The sequence below is a fragment of the Dermacentor andersoni genome, chromosome 1, assembly GCF_023375885.2.
Source record: "Dermacentor andersoni chromosome 1, qqDerAnde1_hic_scaffold, whole genome shotgun sequence".
NCBI lineage: Eukaryota > Metazoa > Arthropoda > Arachnida > Ixodida > Ixodidae > Dermacentor > Dermacentor andersoni.
Window position 1 is genome coordinate 9,901,018 of NC_092814.1, and position 21,299 is coordinate 9,922,316.

General features: G+C 46.3%; 1 protein-coding gene across 2 annotated transcripts in view; it reads right to left on the minus strand.

Annotated features, from left to right (window-relative positions):
* The window catches only part of LOC126545730 (uncharacterized), a 984,485-nt gene that overhangs the window by 502,525 nt on the left and 460,661 nt on the right, over positions 1-21,299 (minus strand). For both annotated transcript variants that reach the window (XM_055061186.2, XM_050193681.3), the window contains one exon: positions 5,065-5,261. In XM_055061186.2, coding sequence (XP_054917161.2) covers positions 5,065-5,261 — 197 coding nt within the window. The remainder of the gene's footprint in view (positions 1-5,064; positions 5,262-21,299) is intronic.

Sequence of the window (21,299 nt, forward strand, 5' to 3'; positions counted from 1 at the left end):
CGGTAGAAGTGTCGCACTGGTTAACACTCCTTGGGTTACGTCTTGTACACACACATAATTACCAAAGAATGTTTGGGCGTGGGAACTGCCGTTGCCGTAGCACAATTGGTAGCACAACATGCGCGGAATTCGGAGGTTGCGAGCTCGGCTCTCACCGTGAAGAAGTAATTTATTCCTCCATGACGCTTTAGCTTGTCATTTTTACACTTCCAATAAAAACTACAAATAATTTCCCCTGTGCATTCCTTTTATTCATTATATGTCGGTGTCATATGGTTCTGACTAACAAACATGTGCGAGCGCTCTTACAAAAACGATGCTCTTACAAAACCGGGCCCCTTATTTCGCTTTCAGTTCGTCAATACACGACAACCAGCTATTTTTGATTCTGGCCTGCCAATTAGTCTTTCTTGCAGTCTAGTCATGTAGCAGTTTTATCTTACAACCAGTGAGGCTTTCCTTGTTACAACCACTGAGGCTTTCCTTGTTTCCTTTCCTTGTAAATGGCGCTCAAAAATATGCCAGCAGTTATAAAAGTATGTCCTGAAAGTTACATTTCGCTTGACGTTAATAATCAAATTGGCAAGATAACCTTGCAAAATGCATGGCGTGCAAAGTAGCGTAAGATTACTTTATAGTTTGCGTTACTCTAGTAAAAATAGTTTCTGAAAAATGAAGTTTTTTGGTATTGGGTCGGCTTCATTGAGAAGGCAAGCCTTGCTTCTTTCGCAGCATGCGATGTGAACTCGCTAACACGCGTACAACTAAAGTAGAGCTCACATTAGGAGCGGGATGCCGCAGCCTTGCAAGATCGCCGTAAACACAACAAAGTGAAACTTGGCCTAAGCAAGCCTCAATTAATATGGATTTTTCCATTATTGTTTTGAAGCAGCGTATAAATTGACTGAGCATCTGCTGTCTCTTCGTTTTTTATGTACATATTAGGGAGGAGTTTCGAAACAGGGCACTGCATGAGAGGCTGGCACGCGGTTCTCCATTCAGCAATTGACATATTTTGGAGATACTTGCATTTTGGTTGCAGGAAATAATTTACTCTTCATACACGTCATGTATTCATTACTTCTGACTCGCGTATCTGAAGTAAACAGCAAAAAATAACATGCTGCAAAGCATATGTGTATTTGTGGGGGAAAATCACACGCAACGATATTTTTCTTTTAGTTCACACTTCAAAAATATGGTTTTGTTACTAGGCACGCAAGTGCAAATAGTAAGCAATTGAAGAAAAATGCGTTTGATTTATTCGAATTGGAGCGCTTAAATAGATCTTCTCAGTCACTAAAAAAGTGGGAATGGTCCAACTCCCGCCATTCCGAGGAGTTATAAAGAGTGGAATTACATGGATTTCCACCTTCCAGAACGGAATTGGCATAAAATAAAGAGGGACCCACTAGGCAACTAAGCCAAAAAAATTGGTAAGAATAGGCACTGCTTAGCTGGAACAAGCATCGGGATGGCGAGCAAGCTATTCCAAAGAAAAATTAAGATAGAAGTGAAAATTGGGTGCATAACATTCGCAAAAAAGAAGAGGCGCCACAGAGAGCCTCTGTAACGATGTAAGAGCACTAGCAGAAGCAATTAAACCTTTGAAAACGTGTATAAGGGGTAAAGACAGTAACATTTTTGAATGAGACGCTGCGGTACATGAAAGACGTTATTAGTGAGCACTTGGGTAAGCAAGAAATCGTAGTAACAGCTTAAGCAACAGAGGAGCATGAAAGGTCAAAATTTAGCCTAGGAATTTTTTACTGCAAAAAGCAGAATAAACTGTACATAACAAGACCAGGACGACCAGATGAAATTCCAGTACAGCGAAGTGTGCCTTTGTACTAACCAAGTGCTAGAACGTAACCTATACCAACCAATAGCTTAGAAAAGACATTTATGCACAGCATTTTTAGATAGTAAGAGAGCTTATGACAACACAGAGACGAAATTGCTATAGGATATTCTCAAGCACATGGCCCCAGACGACCATTTCGCGTATCTTTTGAGCCAAATATTAACACGTGTACTTGTTGATTTTTACCGGGTGAGCACTTGTCACCGCTTAACAAATGCTATCGCACAGCGCCTGACGCGCCTGCATGTACCGGAAGTTTGTGTAATGTTATCGATGGTTCCATCCGCTGTCTGCACTGAACCTTTTGTAGTCTTATTGCATGTATACGCGACGCGAATAGTGTACAACTTTGTGGAAGACACGCGAGTCCCAGCGATTACTCTGGAACATTCGACGACAGATGTATAAGAGCCGACGCGCTTGACCCGCTGATCAGATTTTGGACGATCGCCGAGTGTGTTTGCCGCTATCGTGCTTTGTGTGGAGCCTGTTTATGCGGGCACAGGTTAGCCCAATAAAAGATAGTTTTGTCTTTCACAGTATTGCTACTGTGTTCTTTAACGTCAATACCACGTGACAATATATAGGGACAACGGGGTACAAAACAATTAGGTTCTGGAAATTCACCGAGTGCTGAACCAAGGAAGACGTCTGTCTCAATTGTTGTTCATGCTGTATGTTAAGGGCATAGAAAGATGACTTGAAAGCAGTGCATTACGTCATAATCGTTCTTACATCCATAAGGTGAAAAATGTACAACAGAAGGCCCCTTGGCTGATGTGAAAGCGGAATGCAGCAATATTGAAACACAGAGCACTTTGTAGCTATACGAGGTGGTGCTAGGAAATCAAAGAAATGCAACGATACCAGCGCTAACGCTTGAAAATGCAGTTCTGTGCCTTGAATGAGAAATATTCGAGGGATTCGAACCTGAGGTTCGTGGGCTCATTGGCTTCAGAGGACCACGGTAAAACCACAAGTGATGCAATGGAAGGTGACATTGATGAGGCTTCTTTTGAGGTCAGAGACGCGCAATGAAAAATTAGTTTAGAGGAAGAGGGAACACAGATGAAAATACAACATTGGTGGCTTTCCCGTAATCGAGAGTAGATGTAAGAATGAAATGGCAAGCGGCAGAATAGATTGGTTGAATATTATACTAGCCAGAATCTTAAAATGGGTCCAGTTGATGTTCGCAACGGCACACGCCATACTGTGCACTGGTCCATATGGACGCTGCCCAACTAGAAGAAGAAAACCGTCTGGGATCCGCAGGCAGCGAAAGACGGACACTGCGCACTGCCGAGCTAGAAGAATGAATTAGCTTGTGGGATGTGCCAAAACCCCGAATTGATTATGACGCACGCCGTAGTGGGCGACACCGTAATAATTTTGACCACCAGGGGTTCTTTACCGTGCCCCAAATGAACAGGACACGGTCATTTTTCGATTTCGCCTCCATTCAAATGCGGCCGGGATTTGATCCCGCGACCTCTTGGTTAGCAGCGCAACACCATAACCGCTAACCCACCGCGGCGGCTCGAAGCGCCTGGCGCCCTGCAGCGTGCCGCCATCTCTCGAGGCGAGAGGACCGCTGGCGTTCAACGCTCAGTGTCAGAAGATAACAACGACATGTGTAGTGCCCTGTATCTGCCTTTTTAACGTCGCTATTGGAAAAGACAACTTTAGCGTAATAGAAGTTACAGCTTGAGTGATATTGTGAACAAACATTAGGGAAAACTCGGAAGCAATATTTTTTGTGACTTGTTTGGGCAGTAACTAGCGTATGTAATGCGATCCTGTACAAAGGGCTGGGGGCCAGAGACCGCATTTTTTAATGTTTTGAGTGGGTGGCCCAAATCATCTCCCTTTGTTCTCATCATTTGCCCGTATGTTCTCGTTTAGGTGCCCGCATAACGGCTGTGGCTTTTGGCTCAAGGTCACGTAAAGGTCGCTGACAAGGGCAGCTAAAAGCATTTCATGCTTAACGGCTGGCTAAAGTGCACAAATATCTGTATCTCAAGAGCGTGGACAGGGAATGGAGGGAGAGGTTAAGAAGGTTGACAACGAAATACAGGGTAGCTGAAAGTGCAAATAGACAACCAGGGGTAATAAAGAAGAATGTGAGTGGAAGGCGGACCGGAAATTGGATGCAATGGATGGAAACAAAAAACGACCATAGATTTTTACGAAACGCCAAGAAATAAATCGGAAGGAAAAATCTCGATGATAAAGCAATGAGGACAACCCTGCTATTGGAGGCCTGAGCTGGTTGCCTGAGGACAAAATATACTGGAGAAAATATGCGCCATAAAATGAGGAATGTGTGTGCTGCAAGAAAGTCCGGGAACAACTCCACACATCGTAATGGAATGCCAGAGTATTCATCCAGCGCGGCCCATAGGGAGTGTCCGCCCTCCAGGAGCTCTGGTATTGAAAGAAAATTGAAGCATTCACTCGTGAGCAGTAGTGGCGAAAAAAGTGGTACGAGTAGTGGTGTAAAAAGGCAGGGAAAATTGATAGAACTGGAGTAGCAACCACGGGTAATGGTACAATATAGTGAAAGAGGCTTTAAATACCAAAGATAGAGATCAGATAGGCAAAACGCTAAAGGGTGATAGATGTAGTAAAGCCTGAATAAATATCGCAAGCTAGGTGACTATTAGTCCCCGCCCCATTTCAAAAGAGATGGCAATAAACCATCATCAGCATCACCTCATTCTTAGACACGCCCTTTCCCTCGTCGCGTTTCCTCGTACGCACAAGCCCGGCCTCGGCGCACCAACCACCAATGTATACATCACCAACCTACCACAAAACGGCTGAAAAAGCCAACGGAAGCGAGCCACTTGAAATTTCAAAGTACAATTTTCCACCACGCAGAATGCAGTATGGTATCATGGTCTCTTTAAACATTTCAGTTACTGTTTCTTCGATGTGTTTCCAGAGAATGTGTTAGCTGTCGACGCCGCATACATTAGGACGAAGAGCCAAATTAATTGGTCCTGAGCACTGTATTTTGTAGAGCTCTTCTACTTCCAGGTCGCGTGCCTTGAAGCAAAGCGCCAATGTGAAGAAGTGGTATGAACCACCAGCGATCTGGCAATCAGCGGACCGACCAAGTTACATTACTGCCGGAATAGGAAACGCCGGATGTAATATAGAATTAAAGCCTTGATTTGGACAGCTTGCTCACTTACCCGAGCCGTGATGTGCCCAACTGCGTTTGGGTAAGCGGTGCTGTTGTACGACAGGCTGACCCTGCAGTGGTCGAGGGCGATGGGCTCGCAGTGCGCTGCCGTAGCGGGCCGCTCCGTCGTGCTCAGGCCAGCCAGGTAGCCCGGATAGCGGCGCCGAGGGGTCCACGGCTCCGGCAACGGCGAAGATGCCCGGCGCTCTGCATTTGAGAAATTGTCCGCACATGCAAATTACGGGCAAGTGGCTGGTGCTACGCCAGCACACGACATTCAGAACAATTTATTGCATAATTTGCGCATCGTTTGTGCTAATTATTGAACAATTTGTTTGTTTTTTGTACCCTGAAGAGGCACACTGTTCTGACACTGCCACATTTGAGTTACGCTCCGCGTCGACAAAATCTTAACTCGTGCTTTAAGCAATGTTTCACAGCTATAGCAATGTTATGGACACTCCAGGCGAACTTGCCTCACAGTAGGCGTCGACGTCGCCGTGACGTTACGCAAAGGTCCTAGTGCGATGGATCGTGGCCGCGAGCTTGCTGTTGGTGCGAGGGATAGCATGCGAGTGTGTCACAAAAGTGCGCATAATCAAAGAGCGCGCCGCGTACCACCCAAGTCCTTAAAGAAGCACGCCAGCCACGCGGCAGCTTCGACGGAGGGAGAGAGCGCATACGCCACAGGCAACCGAAGCGATCAACGTAGACTAGAAGCTACGACAAGATACGTGAAGTTACGGTATAGTGGGGAAAAATAGGGTGCGTGCCGAAACACCCTCTCAGACCCCGACACACGCAGACAGAGCGACAAAAGGAGGGCGACAGCCCGAGTGTGCGCCAAAGGACGAGTCACCACCCTCCTCGAAGACGTTTCAGTGGCGGTGGCCGAAAATGCGAGAAATATCTAGAACATTCCCAGGCTTCGTTCAAGCTACGGGAGCAGGGCTCCGTCAAAAAGTTCGAGAAACGCCGGCGCAGGCGATAAAAGCGCCGTGCAGGAATCAGTGGGGGCCGTCAGACCACGCCGGTGATGTTACGCGTAGACCGACCGTCTGCAGAAGAAGGGCATTTCCCGACAAGCTAGCCGACAAGTTCCTCGGGCATTTCCGGAAGTCCCTTCTTGGAGATTTGCCTCGAGTTGCGCCGTGCACGTCTGGCTCAAGTCTAGCACGGGTGAATACGAGCGGACAATTCGTGCTCCTATTCATTCCGTAGTGTAGGTGTTGAACTCTTAGCGCCTGTCGTTGGCTATTTTGAATTCCATTATCAGTCCCGCCCATCGCATTTCAAGTCGCACAAACCACGGGAAGGCCGTCTACCCGCCCCCTGCTCGCACTTCTGCGCATCTGTCATCATTTTTCGTCCATACAGCAATGGACTGGAATGACCTGCCAAACGCGATCGTTGATCAGATCGACTCATCGTCATTCAGATCATCCGTAGAAGGAATGTACTGCTGAAATTCCACCCCCTCATGTAATACCCCTTCAATCGGGCCTTTGAGGTACTAATAAAAAAATAAATAAATAAATAAATACGAGCGTACAATTCGTGCTCCTATTCATTCCGTAGTGTAGGTGTTGAACTCTTAGCGCTTGTCGTGATTATTTTGCAAAGTTTTGTTAACACCCATGTGAATTGCATTGTGAGGTGCCTAGCCGAAGCGTGCATGTGTGCTTGTAAGCGCCTTATTTGAAGGATACATTTCGTTGAGTTTCGGTAATTCTAGCCTCTGCCTCGGTCTTTGGACCACAACAGGCGTTCGCTGGCGCACCAGAAGGCTTCTTATAAATTGTGCGTGCTTTCGTGCCGGTTATTTTCGGAAGCTGATAATACTGCCTTGGAATTTGGCCCGGCGCTGGTGCCTCGTTCACGGGGTGTGACAACATTTCTGGCATCCGCGACAGGACGTTCTGGTGCAAATGGCATGTCCATAGTAGGGAGCAAAAGCCGAGGGCCGTCTGCATTGCCATCGTAGACCAGTTCAACTGTTCCACCCCGCTTCACTAACTTGTGTGCAGAAAGTAGTTCGATAGTTGAAATCTAGGCATACTTTTTGCACGTGGCTAGATTTTTGAAGGCCATCACGGATCTTGAGAAATTAGTTGCCCTCGGTGAGAAGATGGGTCTTTCTGGAGCTGAACTACAGAAGTGGTTTACCCAGAACCAGAAAGCTGTAGAAACGGAGAAAGAGGGGGGCTAGCAGCCGAAGGAGCCAAAGGAGAAAGAGAGACAAATGATCGACAGATAAGATAAGAAGGAGAGGCAAAGGAGCGACAAATAAATGAACAAAGGGAAGCTCAAATAGCTGAGAGAAAGACAAAGACAGCATGAGTTAGAACTCGGACGATTTCGTTTGCAGCAGAACACAGACACTCCCGGTCCTGCAAGAGTCGATAGCACTGAAAGTAAAGAAACTAGCTTCCGTCTGAACCCAAGTTCGCTGCTTCTGGCATTCGATGAAAGAAAAAAATGACCTGGATGCTTACTTGCACAGGTTTGAAACAGTTGCTAAAAGCCGCAATTCGCCGAATGATGAATAGGCCACTGCATTGAACACGTGCTTGAGTGACGAAGCATTTAGTGTGTACGGTAGGCTGACGCCAACGGCCGCCTAAAATTATGGTAGGGTGAAAGCCGCTCTATTAAACAGATTTAGGTTCACCGTAGAAATCTTCTGAGATAAGTTTAGGACCGGAAAGCGCGGATGCCAAGACTGCTGCGCAAGTTGCCGCGCGGCTCAGCCACTATTTTGATGGGTGGACCGAACTTTCAAAGGCTGCACAGGAGTACCGTGTGCTTACAAAGCTTGTGATCATGGAGCGATTTCTCATCAGTTGCCGCCCGAGCCTGACACTCTATCTGAAAAAAGGAAAACTAAGTCACTTCAAGATATGCTGGAATTAGCAGGCCTATTTTTGGAAGCGTAGGGAGGCACCAATCTCTCCAAGATCAAAAAAGGGGGGGCCAGAAGACGCAAGGAAACCCGCTTTCGAAGAAAGGAGAAATCTTCAGAAGTCTGTTCTGAGGTGTTATCTTTGTAACTGACTGGGTCACCGTCCTAGTAATTGCGGGAGAACATTTGCGTGCCCGAATGAAGCGAGGCGTTTTAAATGTTGGCGAACTGGTCACAAAGTCGAGACATGCCGCAACAGAGAGAAAAAAGCTCCCTAGCCATCACGTGTGTATGCCCCGCCAAAACACTATGTAGAAGACATAAAAGCCGGCTTTGTAGGACTCCGAAACGTAAAAAGAATTCCGTTCGTTAATGCTGTGATGGCACCACGCCCAGAATTTCTCGTTAAGGGAATGCCTGTACTTGTCGGGAAAATGGCAGGAAAACCAACCACGGCGTTAAGAGATACCGGTAGCAGCACAGTGATCGTGCCAAGGGTCTTGGTCAACGACGACGAACTCACAAGCGAAACCAGTTTAGTTTACCTGGTCGATGGTGCGGTTAAGCTTCCCGAAGACAAGATTGAGGTCAAGACCCCCTATTGCAGCAGGAGTGTCACTCTGTATGCACAGCCAACTGTATGACCTAATCCTAGAAAACATCGAGGGTTTTCAAGCCCCAGACGATGCGAAACCTTTGGAGGAAGAGCCGAAGATCGAACCATCGACAATCAAAGAACCTCGCGGAAAACCATCAACAGCTGACGACGACAACGCGGAAGCTGCCACCCGAGTCCAAGCAAAGGCTCATGGCAAGGACATTCCCGCCCCTTTCGACGCCCGATTCTGAGGAGAAACTGACCGGGATTCATAATTACGTCACATAACAAGAACAAGACAAGTCCTTAAAAATATGTTTCTCGCAAGTCGGCAATGATCTAAAATGCCGCAATAGCAATAGCACGGTGGAGTTCCGGCGTTAGAATGAGCTATTGCACAGGTATAACAAGAAGAAGAATGGACGCCAGATCCGACAGCTCGTAATACGGAAGAGTGGCCGAGAAATCGTAACGAAGCTGGCCAACGACGGCATTATTGCCGGACATCTGGGTGCCGAGAAAACGGAAGACCGAATTCAGGAACAGTTCTTTTGGCCAGGCGTCACCGCGGATGTGAAACGATTTGTGGCATCGCGCCAGCGTACTGTGCCAAAATGAACGGTGCCGCACGTGCCTCTTGACAAGGCGTCTATCATTGACACCCTATTTAAACGAGTGGCCTTTGGTATAGTAGGCCCTATCAACCCACCAACAAGACGAGGGAACCGCTATAGTCTGACGCTCATGAACTGTGCCACACGCTATGCCGACGCTGTAGCACTCCGGAGAATCGAGACCAAGTGAGTGAGATACGCTCTCGTCGACATGTTCTCGCGTTTTCGTGTGCCGAGGGAAGTTCTGAGTGACAGGGCCACCAATTTTACCTCCGAACTAATGAGAGAAGTGGCACGTCTTCTATTACTGCGCCAACTTCACACCACCCCCTACCACACAATCGCCAACGGGATGGTAGAAAAGTTTAACGGCACCATAAAAATGATGCTCAAGCGCATATGTGCAGAAAAACAAAATAACTGGGACGGTTACTTAGAACCGTTGCGATTTGTATACAGAGAGGCACCCCAGTCAAGCCTCAGATTTTCACCCTTTGAGCTACTATACCACCGACATATTCCAGGGCCTCTGCCGATCCTGAAGGAAGTATGGACCAACGATGGGCTGGACGAGGATCTAAAGACAACCTACCAATCCGTATTGGACCTACGAAACCGACTGGAAGTAATGGGTCACCTGGCCCACGAGGAACTCTAAAATGCCGTAGCACGCTACGCGAAACACTGCAATAGGAAAACCAAGGACAGGGAATTCAAGCCAGGTGATAAAGTCCTCATATTGCTTCCAACCGAGAACAACAAGCTCCTACATCATTGGAAGGGACCATTCAAAGTCCAGGCAAGAAGCGCGGACTTCGACTACACAGTCCAGGCGCCGAGCGGGCCAAAAATCTACCACGCTAAATTACTAAAGAAAATAACAGAGCGGGCAGCAACCCGAGACACGCGGAATCAATGTCAGGCCATCTAGGAGTAAGCGACACGGACAATGAACAAGGAATTCCCGTCACGGAATACTTAAAGACCGAAGGGGCAGAAGTCGTGAAAATGTCGCCCAAATTAATCAGTCAATAAAGAGGAACTGCAGGAAGTAATCTAAACGTATTCCAGCATCTTTTCCAATGTTGCAGGCACTGACTGGATAGAATGCCACTTGGAGCTAACACCGACGCCCCAATTCATGTCAAGCAGTACCTTTTACCATTTGCTACTTATAAGGACATCGAAGCCGAGGTGCAGCAGATGAAGGCTCGCGACATAATTCAGGTCTCGAGGTGACCTTGTAATTTCCCAGTATTATTCGCGGATAAGCCCGACAAAACCAAACGCTCTGTTGTCGATTTCTGGCGTCTGAATGACGCACTAATTGCGGACTTAGAGCCCATGTCCAGATCAGACGCCGTTTTCGCCAGTGCCGCGAACAATGAATACTTCTCCACACTAGACTTCGTGAAGGGATGGTGGCAAATCCCGCTATCCGAAGAGTCTTAAACCGAAACGGCTGTTTCGACGAAATACGGCCTATACCAGTTCCACTATATGCCCTTCGGCATAAAGACGGCACCGGCCTTTTTCGCGAGAGGTTGATCCGACAGATTTTTTTTTTTTCGGGCAACAATACATGGTGTCCGCAGGGAGAGGCTAAAGGAGACTAAGATGTCTCCTGACGAGGCCTAACACCCGGATTACACGTCGGTGCAGATGGTGCGGAGTAACATATCAGTGAGAACAGTGGTACATCAAACACAGCGCGACAGGAATTCAACATAAGCAATTATACAAGCACTGGTCAGGCAGAAAATAATACTGAAGAAGTCATCAACAATGAGCGATGGTAAGTGGTGTGGAAAACAAAAAAACACATTCGCACAGAGCAGTAGGATTAACAGTGAAATGCAGCAGGTATGCATAACAAAATTTCACACGGGGGTGATCAAAAGATGGCTCATTTTCTTCTTTAATTGATGAATGTTGGCACTGTCCTGGGCACAAGCAATTAATGTTGGATATGTGTTGCATAAAATTGTTATTTGGCGATCTGTAGTCTGGGTGCCGTAATTAGTGTGAGGCCTAGAACCAATCAAAGAAATTGTGCGCAGGTTATGTGTGATTTCTCTATTCAAATAAGAACGAGAAAAAGATTCAAAGTCATGTTTTATATTTTGGTAGATTAGGAGTGCTAAGTAGTCTTTGTAGCATAGAAAAAACGGCGACACCTTACAAGACGTAAACATGTCATTAGTACTAACAGGATATCTACCCAAAATGCGCAAGGCTCTTTTTTGTAGAGAGAACAACCGATCCGAGTCAGTTTCTTTACATGTTCCCCACACTAAGAGACTATACACAGTATGAGAATGAATAAGAGTAAAATATAACTGGTTTTTTACATGGAAGGGAAGAAGATAACGAAGTCGTTGAATTATCCCAATTGATCTTGATATTCGTATCCGCAGACTGTTGACGTGATTGGTCCAGCCCAAGTCATTGCGGAAACGAACTCCTAGAAACTTATGAGAATTCAACTGCTCAATTCAGTGTTATTAAAATAGAGTCCGATATTATGATCAAGAGGCTTATTTTTAGCGCGGAAAAGCACATATTTAGTTATTTTAATGTTTAGCTCAAGCTTATTGGTATCAAGCCATGTCCGCAGTTCATTGAGCCAGGTATTTGGATCAATATTCAAGCAAGCTGAGGTTGGGACATGAAAAGAAGACACTGGTGTCATAGGACCATATGTGAAGTTGAGTGTATATTTACTATATTATTAAATATCATATGAAAGTAGAGGGGCGAGGATAGTCTTGTGGTACACCGAATTTTATTATACCTGTGTCGCATTTAAGCTCCTGTAGCCATGTAGGCTGCCTCCGTCCTGTAAGATAGCTTTCCAACAGCTTGTGTGCAATATCGCGAATTCCGTATTAACGTGACAGCGTTAAGCTCGTGTCGCAGAAAAGCCGGTGTCGTCGGTGCCGGCGTCAGCGGCGTTGGCCGTGAGCTTTAAATCCCAGAAGGCACTTTATAAATAAAAAACATCTTGCAAGATGGGCTGGTGGGAATCGAACCAGGGTCTCGGGAGTGTGAGACGAAGACGCTACCACTCAGCCACGAGTTCGTCCCTCAAAACGGCACAAAATCACCTCTAGTGAATGCGGTGTTGCCTTAGAAACGTGCCGTAGAAAGTTATACTGCGGTGTATATCGGTAATTATGACCGTGTAACTTACAGAAGTCGCAGTTTCACGAGTAGCGAAGTACGTTTCCGCTACATTTCTTCTGCGCTCTGCGCACACGCAGAGCCATTTTGCGGCGAACACGGAAGACCCCCTCCTCGCAATGTACGGCGCTGCCCAGACACGTGGCGCGCCACTCGCCCCATGATCGCGTCCGCCTTCATGGCGCGTCGGGGCCCGGCTATCTGTGCCGATCGCGACGTTTGGCTGGCGTAGCGCGTTTGAGTAGGCGGTGCGAACGGGTTGCGATAACGCTATCGCGTTCCACTCTTGAAGGCGAAGCTTAAGCGTCCTCCAATTTTTTTCTAGCTTTATTAATAAGACATCGTGTTTAATTGGAACAAAAGCTTTGCGAAAGTCTAGAAATATTCCGATGGTGAAAAGCTTTTGTTCGAATTTAGAAAGAAGGCGATCTTTTATGTCCAGTAGAGCAGTCTGCGTGGCTTTGCCAGCCTGGAATCCATACTGTTCTTTACATATTATGGTGTTTTCATCTAGGATGTTTTGTAATCTTATATATACCACACGTTCTGCGATGTTAGCAACCAATGGCAATATTAAGATAGGGCAATAGTTGTTGATATCATTTTTGTCACCTCCCTTGTAGATTACTGTAACTCGAACTGATTTCATCTTATCAGGGAAGATACCAGTAAGGAGCATTCTGTTTTATTTATGCGTTTCTCACAAAGTGCGTGTACTCCTCGGCGTCACTATGGTGTTCTAGAAGGATGCCCTTCGAGTTCACTATAGCGTCACCCCACCGCCGCCAACAGTTCCCGCCGCGGCGTGCCCGGCGCGGGGAGCGCTCTCCCTAGATCCCGCCGGCACCCAGACCGGTTCCTCACGTCACAGCAGGCGCGCGGTGAGAGAGAGAACGAGCATGGAGTGATCTGCGACAAGAGTTGTTGGACCGGCGAGGCAAGCGGCACGTGAATTGGACGTCAGGCAGGCGTGAGGACGGCGGCCTCAGTCCCCGTAGCCGGAGCCTCCGTAGACGCGACCCCGAATCCGTTCCGATCTTCGGCCGCGACGTGCGGTGACGGCGGACCCAGCAGCCCGGCGCCTCCCCAGCTCGGACGTCCTACTCGACACTCCGCAGATAAGCCTACGCCACGTGTTCAGCAACTCTCAGAACTTTCCGCCGGACTGTATTTTTTTAATCGTGTTTAATCTTTCATTTATTTATCCATCGCGTGTTAATTCTTTTATGTTCTGTTAGTGTAGTGCTTGCCGTATTTATTGTCGCGTATATTTTGTGCTTATGTAGCGTATTTTGTTTGTTATTTCGCGAGTGTAGGATTTCCCACATGCTGGGCTTATGCCCCAACCACTGGCACGCGCCGGAAAGCTTCGGCGCGCGCCGAAGGGTCAAATGCGTCAAAGCGTCGGTCGGGAACTCGCTGAAGCGGAACGTCGCGCAGCGATTATGTCTACTGCCGACGCTAGAAGTTTGCCGGCGCGCGGCGAAGCTGCGCCGGCGTGCACCAATGAGAGGCTGCGACGCCTCGCAGGCGTCAACCAATCGGAGGCTGCGGAGACTCCGGCTGCTAGGGCTGTAATGGCCGACCGTGCGAAGGCGCCGGCACCGACGATCGTCCGAGTTTTTTGGACGCACGACGCGCGCGACAGTGTTCCTGAAAGACAGTGTTGTAATAGTAGGCCGACAACGACGCGACCGACCGACCGACGACCGTGGGTTGTGGCAGTGCGACGTGGATCCGAAGCGACTTCGAACGACGCCGACTAATCCAACCTGCCCACTGGGTTCCGCCGGGCTCGGTACGATCGTCTGCTAAAACAGCCAACCGAATCACGATTGCCGCAACGTCTGTGCTTGTTGTATGTGCATATTGCTGTGCTCAAAACGAATGGAAACACGTTTACGAGCTCCGAAGTCTGGATAATCAACACTCGCCTATCGCCGATGTTGTTTACGTTACGCGTAGGCCTAGCGCGTCCATCGAGGTCGTAACTGGCGAGTGAACGAACTCACGTGAGAAACTCTGTCGAAGGAAATGAATTTTCAGGTCCGTTTGGTGCTGCAGTGATTTAAAATATGGCACTCTTGACTTCGTGTGACCTGTGATGTGGTGAATGAACCGTGTGGAAGTTGGGTTGGTCAACCGCGGCGTGTTTCGTGTGGTGTCGGTTGACTCAAGTTTAACGGGCAAGCTCTGCGCTGTTTCCAGTGGTAAAGATAACTTCCGAAAGCGAAATACACTAGTAGCCGAACTATTGGAAGTACTTACATAATCAGCCGTGCCGCCTGTTTCAGCTGACACTGCGCTCTTCTATTCGGCATGTGAATCCAGTTCAGTACAAGTTCACTGTACTCATTTACTCACTTCTTTCTAGTGCGTCCGTCTTTTGGGCTAGTTGGGCATAAATCGCTCGTGAAGCAATCAAGAACACTGACGCACTGAAGCATACGTGACAACGCAGTCATGTTTGAGTCAGTGTGTCGTTATAGTTGAGCACTGCAAAGAGAAATTATCTGTTTGCAACGTGTGCCCTGTGTGCAGTGCATAGCAGGACCTGCATCATGCAAGACCTATGCATGCAGCAGCGTATACCACGATTGCTTCGATGCCCGCTTCAGAAGCAGCAAGTACTGAGTCAATGAAACTGTAATTGATTTTTTATCTCACTTTTTGCTTATGGAAAGTGTAGATGGTGTGAGTGCATTGTGGGGAACGTGAAAAGGTGTCATCAGTGTTTTGTGCAGTCAGTATGCTTAAACTGCTGGAATGCCTTCAGCCTCTACTAAAATGTTTCTTGCTGCGATACTATAAATTGTAGTCAGGACAAAGAACTACTCAAAACCAAGTTACTAATGCATCTGCGCAGAATGTGTTTGATTAACAAGTTAACGCTTCCACAACAACAATATGCCGATGCACAGCATACGTGCTTACAATAAATACATTCCGTAAAGGTGAACGACTGGGCCTACAATATCAAACTTCGTAGTAGCACCGTAAAAAGTGCTGCCATGCGTATCAGCTACAACGAAACTGCTGCACGTCCAACCTTCTTCCTTGGAGGCACTTCTATAAAGACTGTTCGGGCCCTTCCCATTCTGGGTGTAGCATTTAGCTGTTCTCTCAACTTTTCCGCATATGTCACCAGCACTGTATGTAAGCACCGGCCCTTTCTTGGGTTTGTGTCCCGTGTCTCCCTTCCCTGATGACCTAAGGTTTTCCGAGCACTCTACACTTCTATCATTCTGTCACGACTTGAGTACTGCTCATCAGTATAGTTCCCGTACCAAACTCGCGACGCTAACAAGCTTAAGCTTGTTCAGCGCCGGACAATACGCACCCTTTACTCCCGTCTTTTTGGTTGTCACAAGCTCATGTCAGCCTTCGAGGATTGCCTCAAACCCCTCAAGTAGCACACCCTGCAATACCAACGCAACATTGCACTAGTCTATACTGCAGGGTGTTTGACGTCTCTCTGGACAGCACTAATCTTTCTTCAGTTCGTCTGAACAAGTGGTCAGCACAGCCCGAGCCCTCATCACGCCTCTATGGCCCGACACCACAACTCCATGATTATATCTGGCATGCAGAGCTTTCTCTCCACCCCACTGGCGATTTGGATTCTCCTTCCTTGGAACCAGACTTCATTGGCACTCCTGTGTGTTGTGCACCTGTCGAATGTGTGCGTGTGTGCCGTGCTGTGTTATTGAGCAAGTGTGTGTGCACGTGGAGGGGAAGGAAGTGTCTTCTGCATCCTGCAAATTCCTGCTTTAGATGGCTGGTTATCAGGTGCTCTAACATACAGGCATCAGCCTTCTTTTTAGTCTAGTGTGCCAAGTTACCACTAAGATTATTATTATTATTATTATTATTATTATTATTATTATTATTATTAGAATCATCACTTTGACCACATTGATTGTGTTGAAGCCAGCGTGACACATAATTCAAAATATTTCTGGAGCTTTGTGGGCTCTCTCTTCTAAAAGGAGTGCCAAAGATGTACGTCTTCTTCATGAACATAGTGGTGTTGTATTGAACACTGCTGATGCCTTTGCAGAAGATTTCTGTTTGCTATATGGTGTGAAATATGCTTCAAGTAACCTTCCTTCTCAGTCTGGCGCAGTGTATGCTAACAGTCAATGAAAACCTCATTTCCAAGTATATGAAGTGCCTTAAACTATCCCTTTCTTGTGGTGTTGATGGTATTTCCTCCACAGAGCTTAACCCTTTGAGACGCTGTCTACACAATTGGGCACAGCAGGAGCGTGCATCAATAGCAAAAGCACTGATGAAAGTAATGGTATTTAAAATGTGTTTCATACATCTTGAAACACTTATTATTGGAACTGTGCTGCAATTTTGAATAATGTGCAGAATGTTTTAACAAAATGAGTGGGAAGGTAGACGGCTGGGTGTTGTTACTCTGTGTCAGTATGTTGTATGTAGCGGGTTCACTTCTTTCATTGTTTTTTACAATGTCGTGCACCAGGCATAATTGTCAAGTGGCTGGATAAGTGCTTTTCAAGCTTTTCAAAACACGAAATAGTACATGTTTTCATATTTTGTGTTCCTGTAGTGAGTTTTCGCATGGCATCGAAATTTTGTAAACTTGACAAAACTCGCTAAACAATTGAAAATTCTTAATATTTGCTGCAGCTGTACACTTTCTACGATTCTGAGGATGCAAGAGATGTGGTAAAAGCAACTTTTCAATCAACGGGATAAAGTAGTGTCTGAAAGGGTTAAGACGTATGGAAGCATACTTGTTCCTCGTTCTCACAAGCATCTTCAATAGTTCCCTAAAGTCTAGTACCTTTTCTAGCACTCGGAAGGTAGCATGAACATTGCCCATGCACAAATCAGGTGCTAGATGTGCAGTTACTAACTGCCGACCTATATCTATCCTCTTCAGTGCGTCAGGTGTTCGAATCGATATGGGATTCCTCGCTTTCTGTTAGTGCTAAGAGCATTTTAATAAATGAACAGCATGACTTCGTGTGCCGACATTTCAGACTTTCAGATTATTTCAGACTGTCAACAGTGTTCACCACTGCATCGACTTCCAAAAAGACATTTTTTCACTCTCAAACTGGTGCAGAAGCAATAAGTACTCTTAAATGCTTCCAACACTATGGCATTAAGTTATATGCACAAAACGCACCATGTGAAATTTTGATACACCCTATGTGATGCTCCACTCCTTAGGGTCGATGAAATGAAAGATCTTGGTGTGTAATTCGACAAAATGCTAAGCTTCTCTTCACATAGATAATTACACAAGATGCCCTTCACGCTCTTGGAATTGCATGCCGTATATTGCATGATTTCCACTCACCTGTTGTGTTTCTGAAATTCTGCTGTGTGCCTCCAACTACTAGAGTATGCCTCTGTAGGAGGGGGGTGCAATGAGCAAATCTAATTCTGACCTCATTGAACGCATCCAGAATAAATTGATATCTATTTTAAAGCACCACTTTTGCCATTATGGCGACCACAGTTGAGCCTTCTCAAATATACTTCAACTCGCACCTCTAGATTCAAGTCTTAATTAATCGCACCTTTTGTTCCTGTATAAGGTGGTCCATGACATTATACATTCCTTAAAGCTTCTTGATTATATGCATTTGTTTGTGCCGCAACAGTATAGCAGGTAGCATTCCACATTCGTTGCCTGGGTTTGTTACAAGATGGTGCTAATAAGACTCGACTCCAAAACATACTTCAGAGTTCATTTCCTGTGTATTGTGTATCTGTAGATAATCACATAGGATTAACTCCCTTTTACTTTTCTGCATTTCCGTTTTTCCCTATTTGTTTCTCTATCTTCCATTTTTTTGTCTACTACATTCATGTTTTCTCTACATTTTGTCTCACATAGTGCTCGTTAAGTGCACCAGTACAAAAGCTCTCTAGCTGTTCCTGGGCACTACAATAAAAATTTGAATGATTGATTATTATCGTAGTATAAAACTGTGCTTTTTAAGTATGTGCTAGTATACTATTTTAGTGCAGTAGCTTTCGTGCAATTAAAAAAAGGGCATGAATTAAGAAGAGAGTGAGAAACGTAAGCGGCACAGCACTGTTTCCTCATTTCGCAGAAGACCTGGTAACAGCCGCAGTTGCATAGAGAGATCGAGGGAATGCAATCGATGTTGAGTGAATTCACGTGTGTGCCACTTTTCCAATGTCGAAAGAGTGCGCTAGCTTGCCTAAGTGTTGGGCTGCGTCGGTCCGCGATAAAGGTATAGAAACAAGGGTTGCTCCTTCGTGGGCTTTCCTAGCAGCTTCGTCAGCGAGGTCATTGCCGGAGATACCGCAATGACCAGGCAGCCACTGAAACACGACGTCGTGTCCTTTCTTGATCACGTGATGGTGCATTTCTCGTATCTTCGACACGAGTTGTTCACATGACCCGCGACGAAGAGATGACAGAAGACATTGTAAGGCCGCCTTTGAATCGCAGAATATTGCCCACCGATTAGCCGGTTGGTTATTAATATAATCAACGGCACCTCGGAGGGCAACAAGCTCCGAACTAGTCGATGCTGTCAAGTGAGAAATCTTGTATTGGATGCTTAGTGAACGGGATGGTATAACCACTGCGCTGGTGGAGCTGGTCTGAGTGGAAGAGCCATCCGTATATATATGTACTCGATCAAAGTAGAAAGTGTGCAAACAATCCAGAGCTGCTTGCTTCAAGGCCAAGGTAGGCAGGTCGTTCTTCTTTCTTATCCCTGGAATCGTAAGACGCACTTGAGGTTTTAAACACCACAAAGCTGAGGTTGAACGTGCAGAGGGTGTGAAACCCGATGGTAAGGAGGCACGATGGATGCTGACCTTGTTGGAGAAGGACGCCTGTGGTCGTCGTTCTGGCATGAATTAAGAAAGTGCAATAATATGCTATGTGCCTGATCATATGCATTGTGCTATTAATTTCTTCTGAGTTTTAATAATGGCTGGCTACTGTATGCAGTGTTGTGCAAAAAAATAGTATGCCACAGCAATTATTGCGTGCCTCGCAGAACAAATTGAATATATCTTTCTCAGTCAAAACATCATAGCAGGCTGAAAACAATAAACTGCAATTTTTCTTTTTGTGTTGACGAAGTGTATAAATTGTGAAAATAACCTGTTTATATATTTCTTATACTATGCAAATGAGCTGCTCCCATACATTCGAATAAGTGCTTCAATAGTACGACTTGGCAAAGGGCAACGAAAGACTCCTATTAAAACCCTCTAATTCTCAAGCTTTTATTATCTGACGGTATGTCATTTCATTAATGTAAAGAAAGGCAAACTTGATATGTGGAAACCAGTTACAATGGAACATGGCCCTTACACTGTGAGAATGTTTTGTAGCAACACACTCAATGTGAAGGCCTCTGGATGCGGTGTTGATGCATCAAAACAACCTAGAATAATAGAGGTGCTCCATGGGCTAGATTTGGCAGAATCAAGAATTGGGGGGAGACAAGATACGAATTACATACATTTTAGCTATTCTAGTTTTTTTTTTCTGTGAGTGCTACAGGTGTTTCAATTCGTTTGTGCTGATTTTCTCAGAACCCACTTTTTCACGGTTCTTTCATGTACCGAGAAGCATAATTATATTGACACGGATGCTTTATCTGTGTCCGGTTACCGTATTTCACCGGCTAAAAGATGTTAAACGTTATCGCTCGCTGCACGATGCGCCTGAACGTATCGGAAGTTTCGCGAATGTTATCGATGGTTCTGTCTGTTGTCGACGAACCTTGCTAATCTGATTGCATACGCGACACGAATTGTGTTATAGTTTCTGGAAGGCGCGCGGGCACCAGCGAATAGGCTGTAACTTTCGACGACTGCCGTAAGCAAACCGACGCGCTTGACCCGCAGATGAGATTTTCTACGATTGCCGACATTGCTCGCCGCTATCGTTGCGATTGAGCCGGCACTATTTATTTACCGTCACTACTACGTGGCAATATTTCCAACACAGATTTTTTTCAGTTATACATTGCACGCCTAATTCTTACATAGTTGGCTGTGGAATAAGCTACCAAAAAATGAAATGGTGCAACAGTTCTTGATATATGGCATCGTCGTGCAGGTGTTTGCAAAGCGATCTTGCAGGCAGACGACGCGCGAGCGCTGATGTCGATATTTTGTACACTATTGTTACTTCAAAAATAAAAAACTGTTGCGGCAGGTGTATATTCATTATTCAAACGTGTTTTTTATATCTAAAAGCACATACAGATCACTAACTTATTGTTTTAAGCTTAGTTTACAGCAGGCTGTTTTAGGCCGGACTTTGACGGATGAAGACAGAATAGTCCAGCAACAGTGCGCCGCAGCCGAGGAGCGAGCTTCGGCGCGCGTCGGAGCTTGTCTCCAGTGGTTGCGCGCCCTTTCCCTCCAGCCGATGCGAAGCGACGCATTCGCTTGCCAGCGCGCGCCGAAGCTTTCGGCGCGTGCCAGTGGTTGGGGCATTAGTGTCGCGCGAGTGGCGTCAGGGCGGGTGTTGTGTGACCCGCACGCCTTCCGCGAACTAGGCCCCACGGCTTGTAGTTTGTAAGCCCTTTTTCCCCGTATGTCTCGCGCATGATTTTATTTTATTAAATTGAATGTGTGTGCACGACGTCGCCTCCCGTCTCATGCCTCTGGTTCACGGTCGATCAGGCGTGGACCTTATCGCCGGTCAGCAGTCGAACCCTCAATAAACGCACGCGGGGTGGGTTTGTTGTCGCCCCATCCCCTCCGGTTCGGAGAGTGCGATTACCTCACAACCAATCCTTGACAGCGTTAAAGGTGGACTAATGCTTCTGATAGCGGCTTTTACCAGTACCGTACTTATATCGTCATCACCTGGTGAACGTTTATTTTTAAGGGAATTAACGATAGCTACGACTTCTTCTTCAGACGCGGGGGTAACATATAGAGACTCACAGCAACTATCT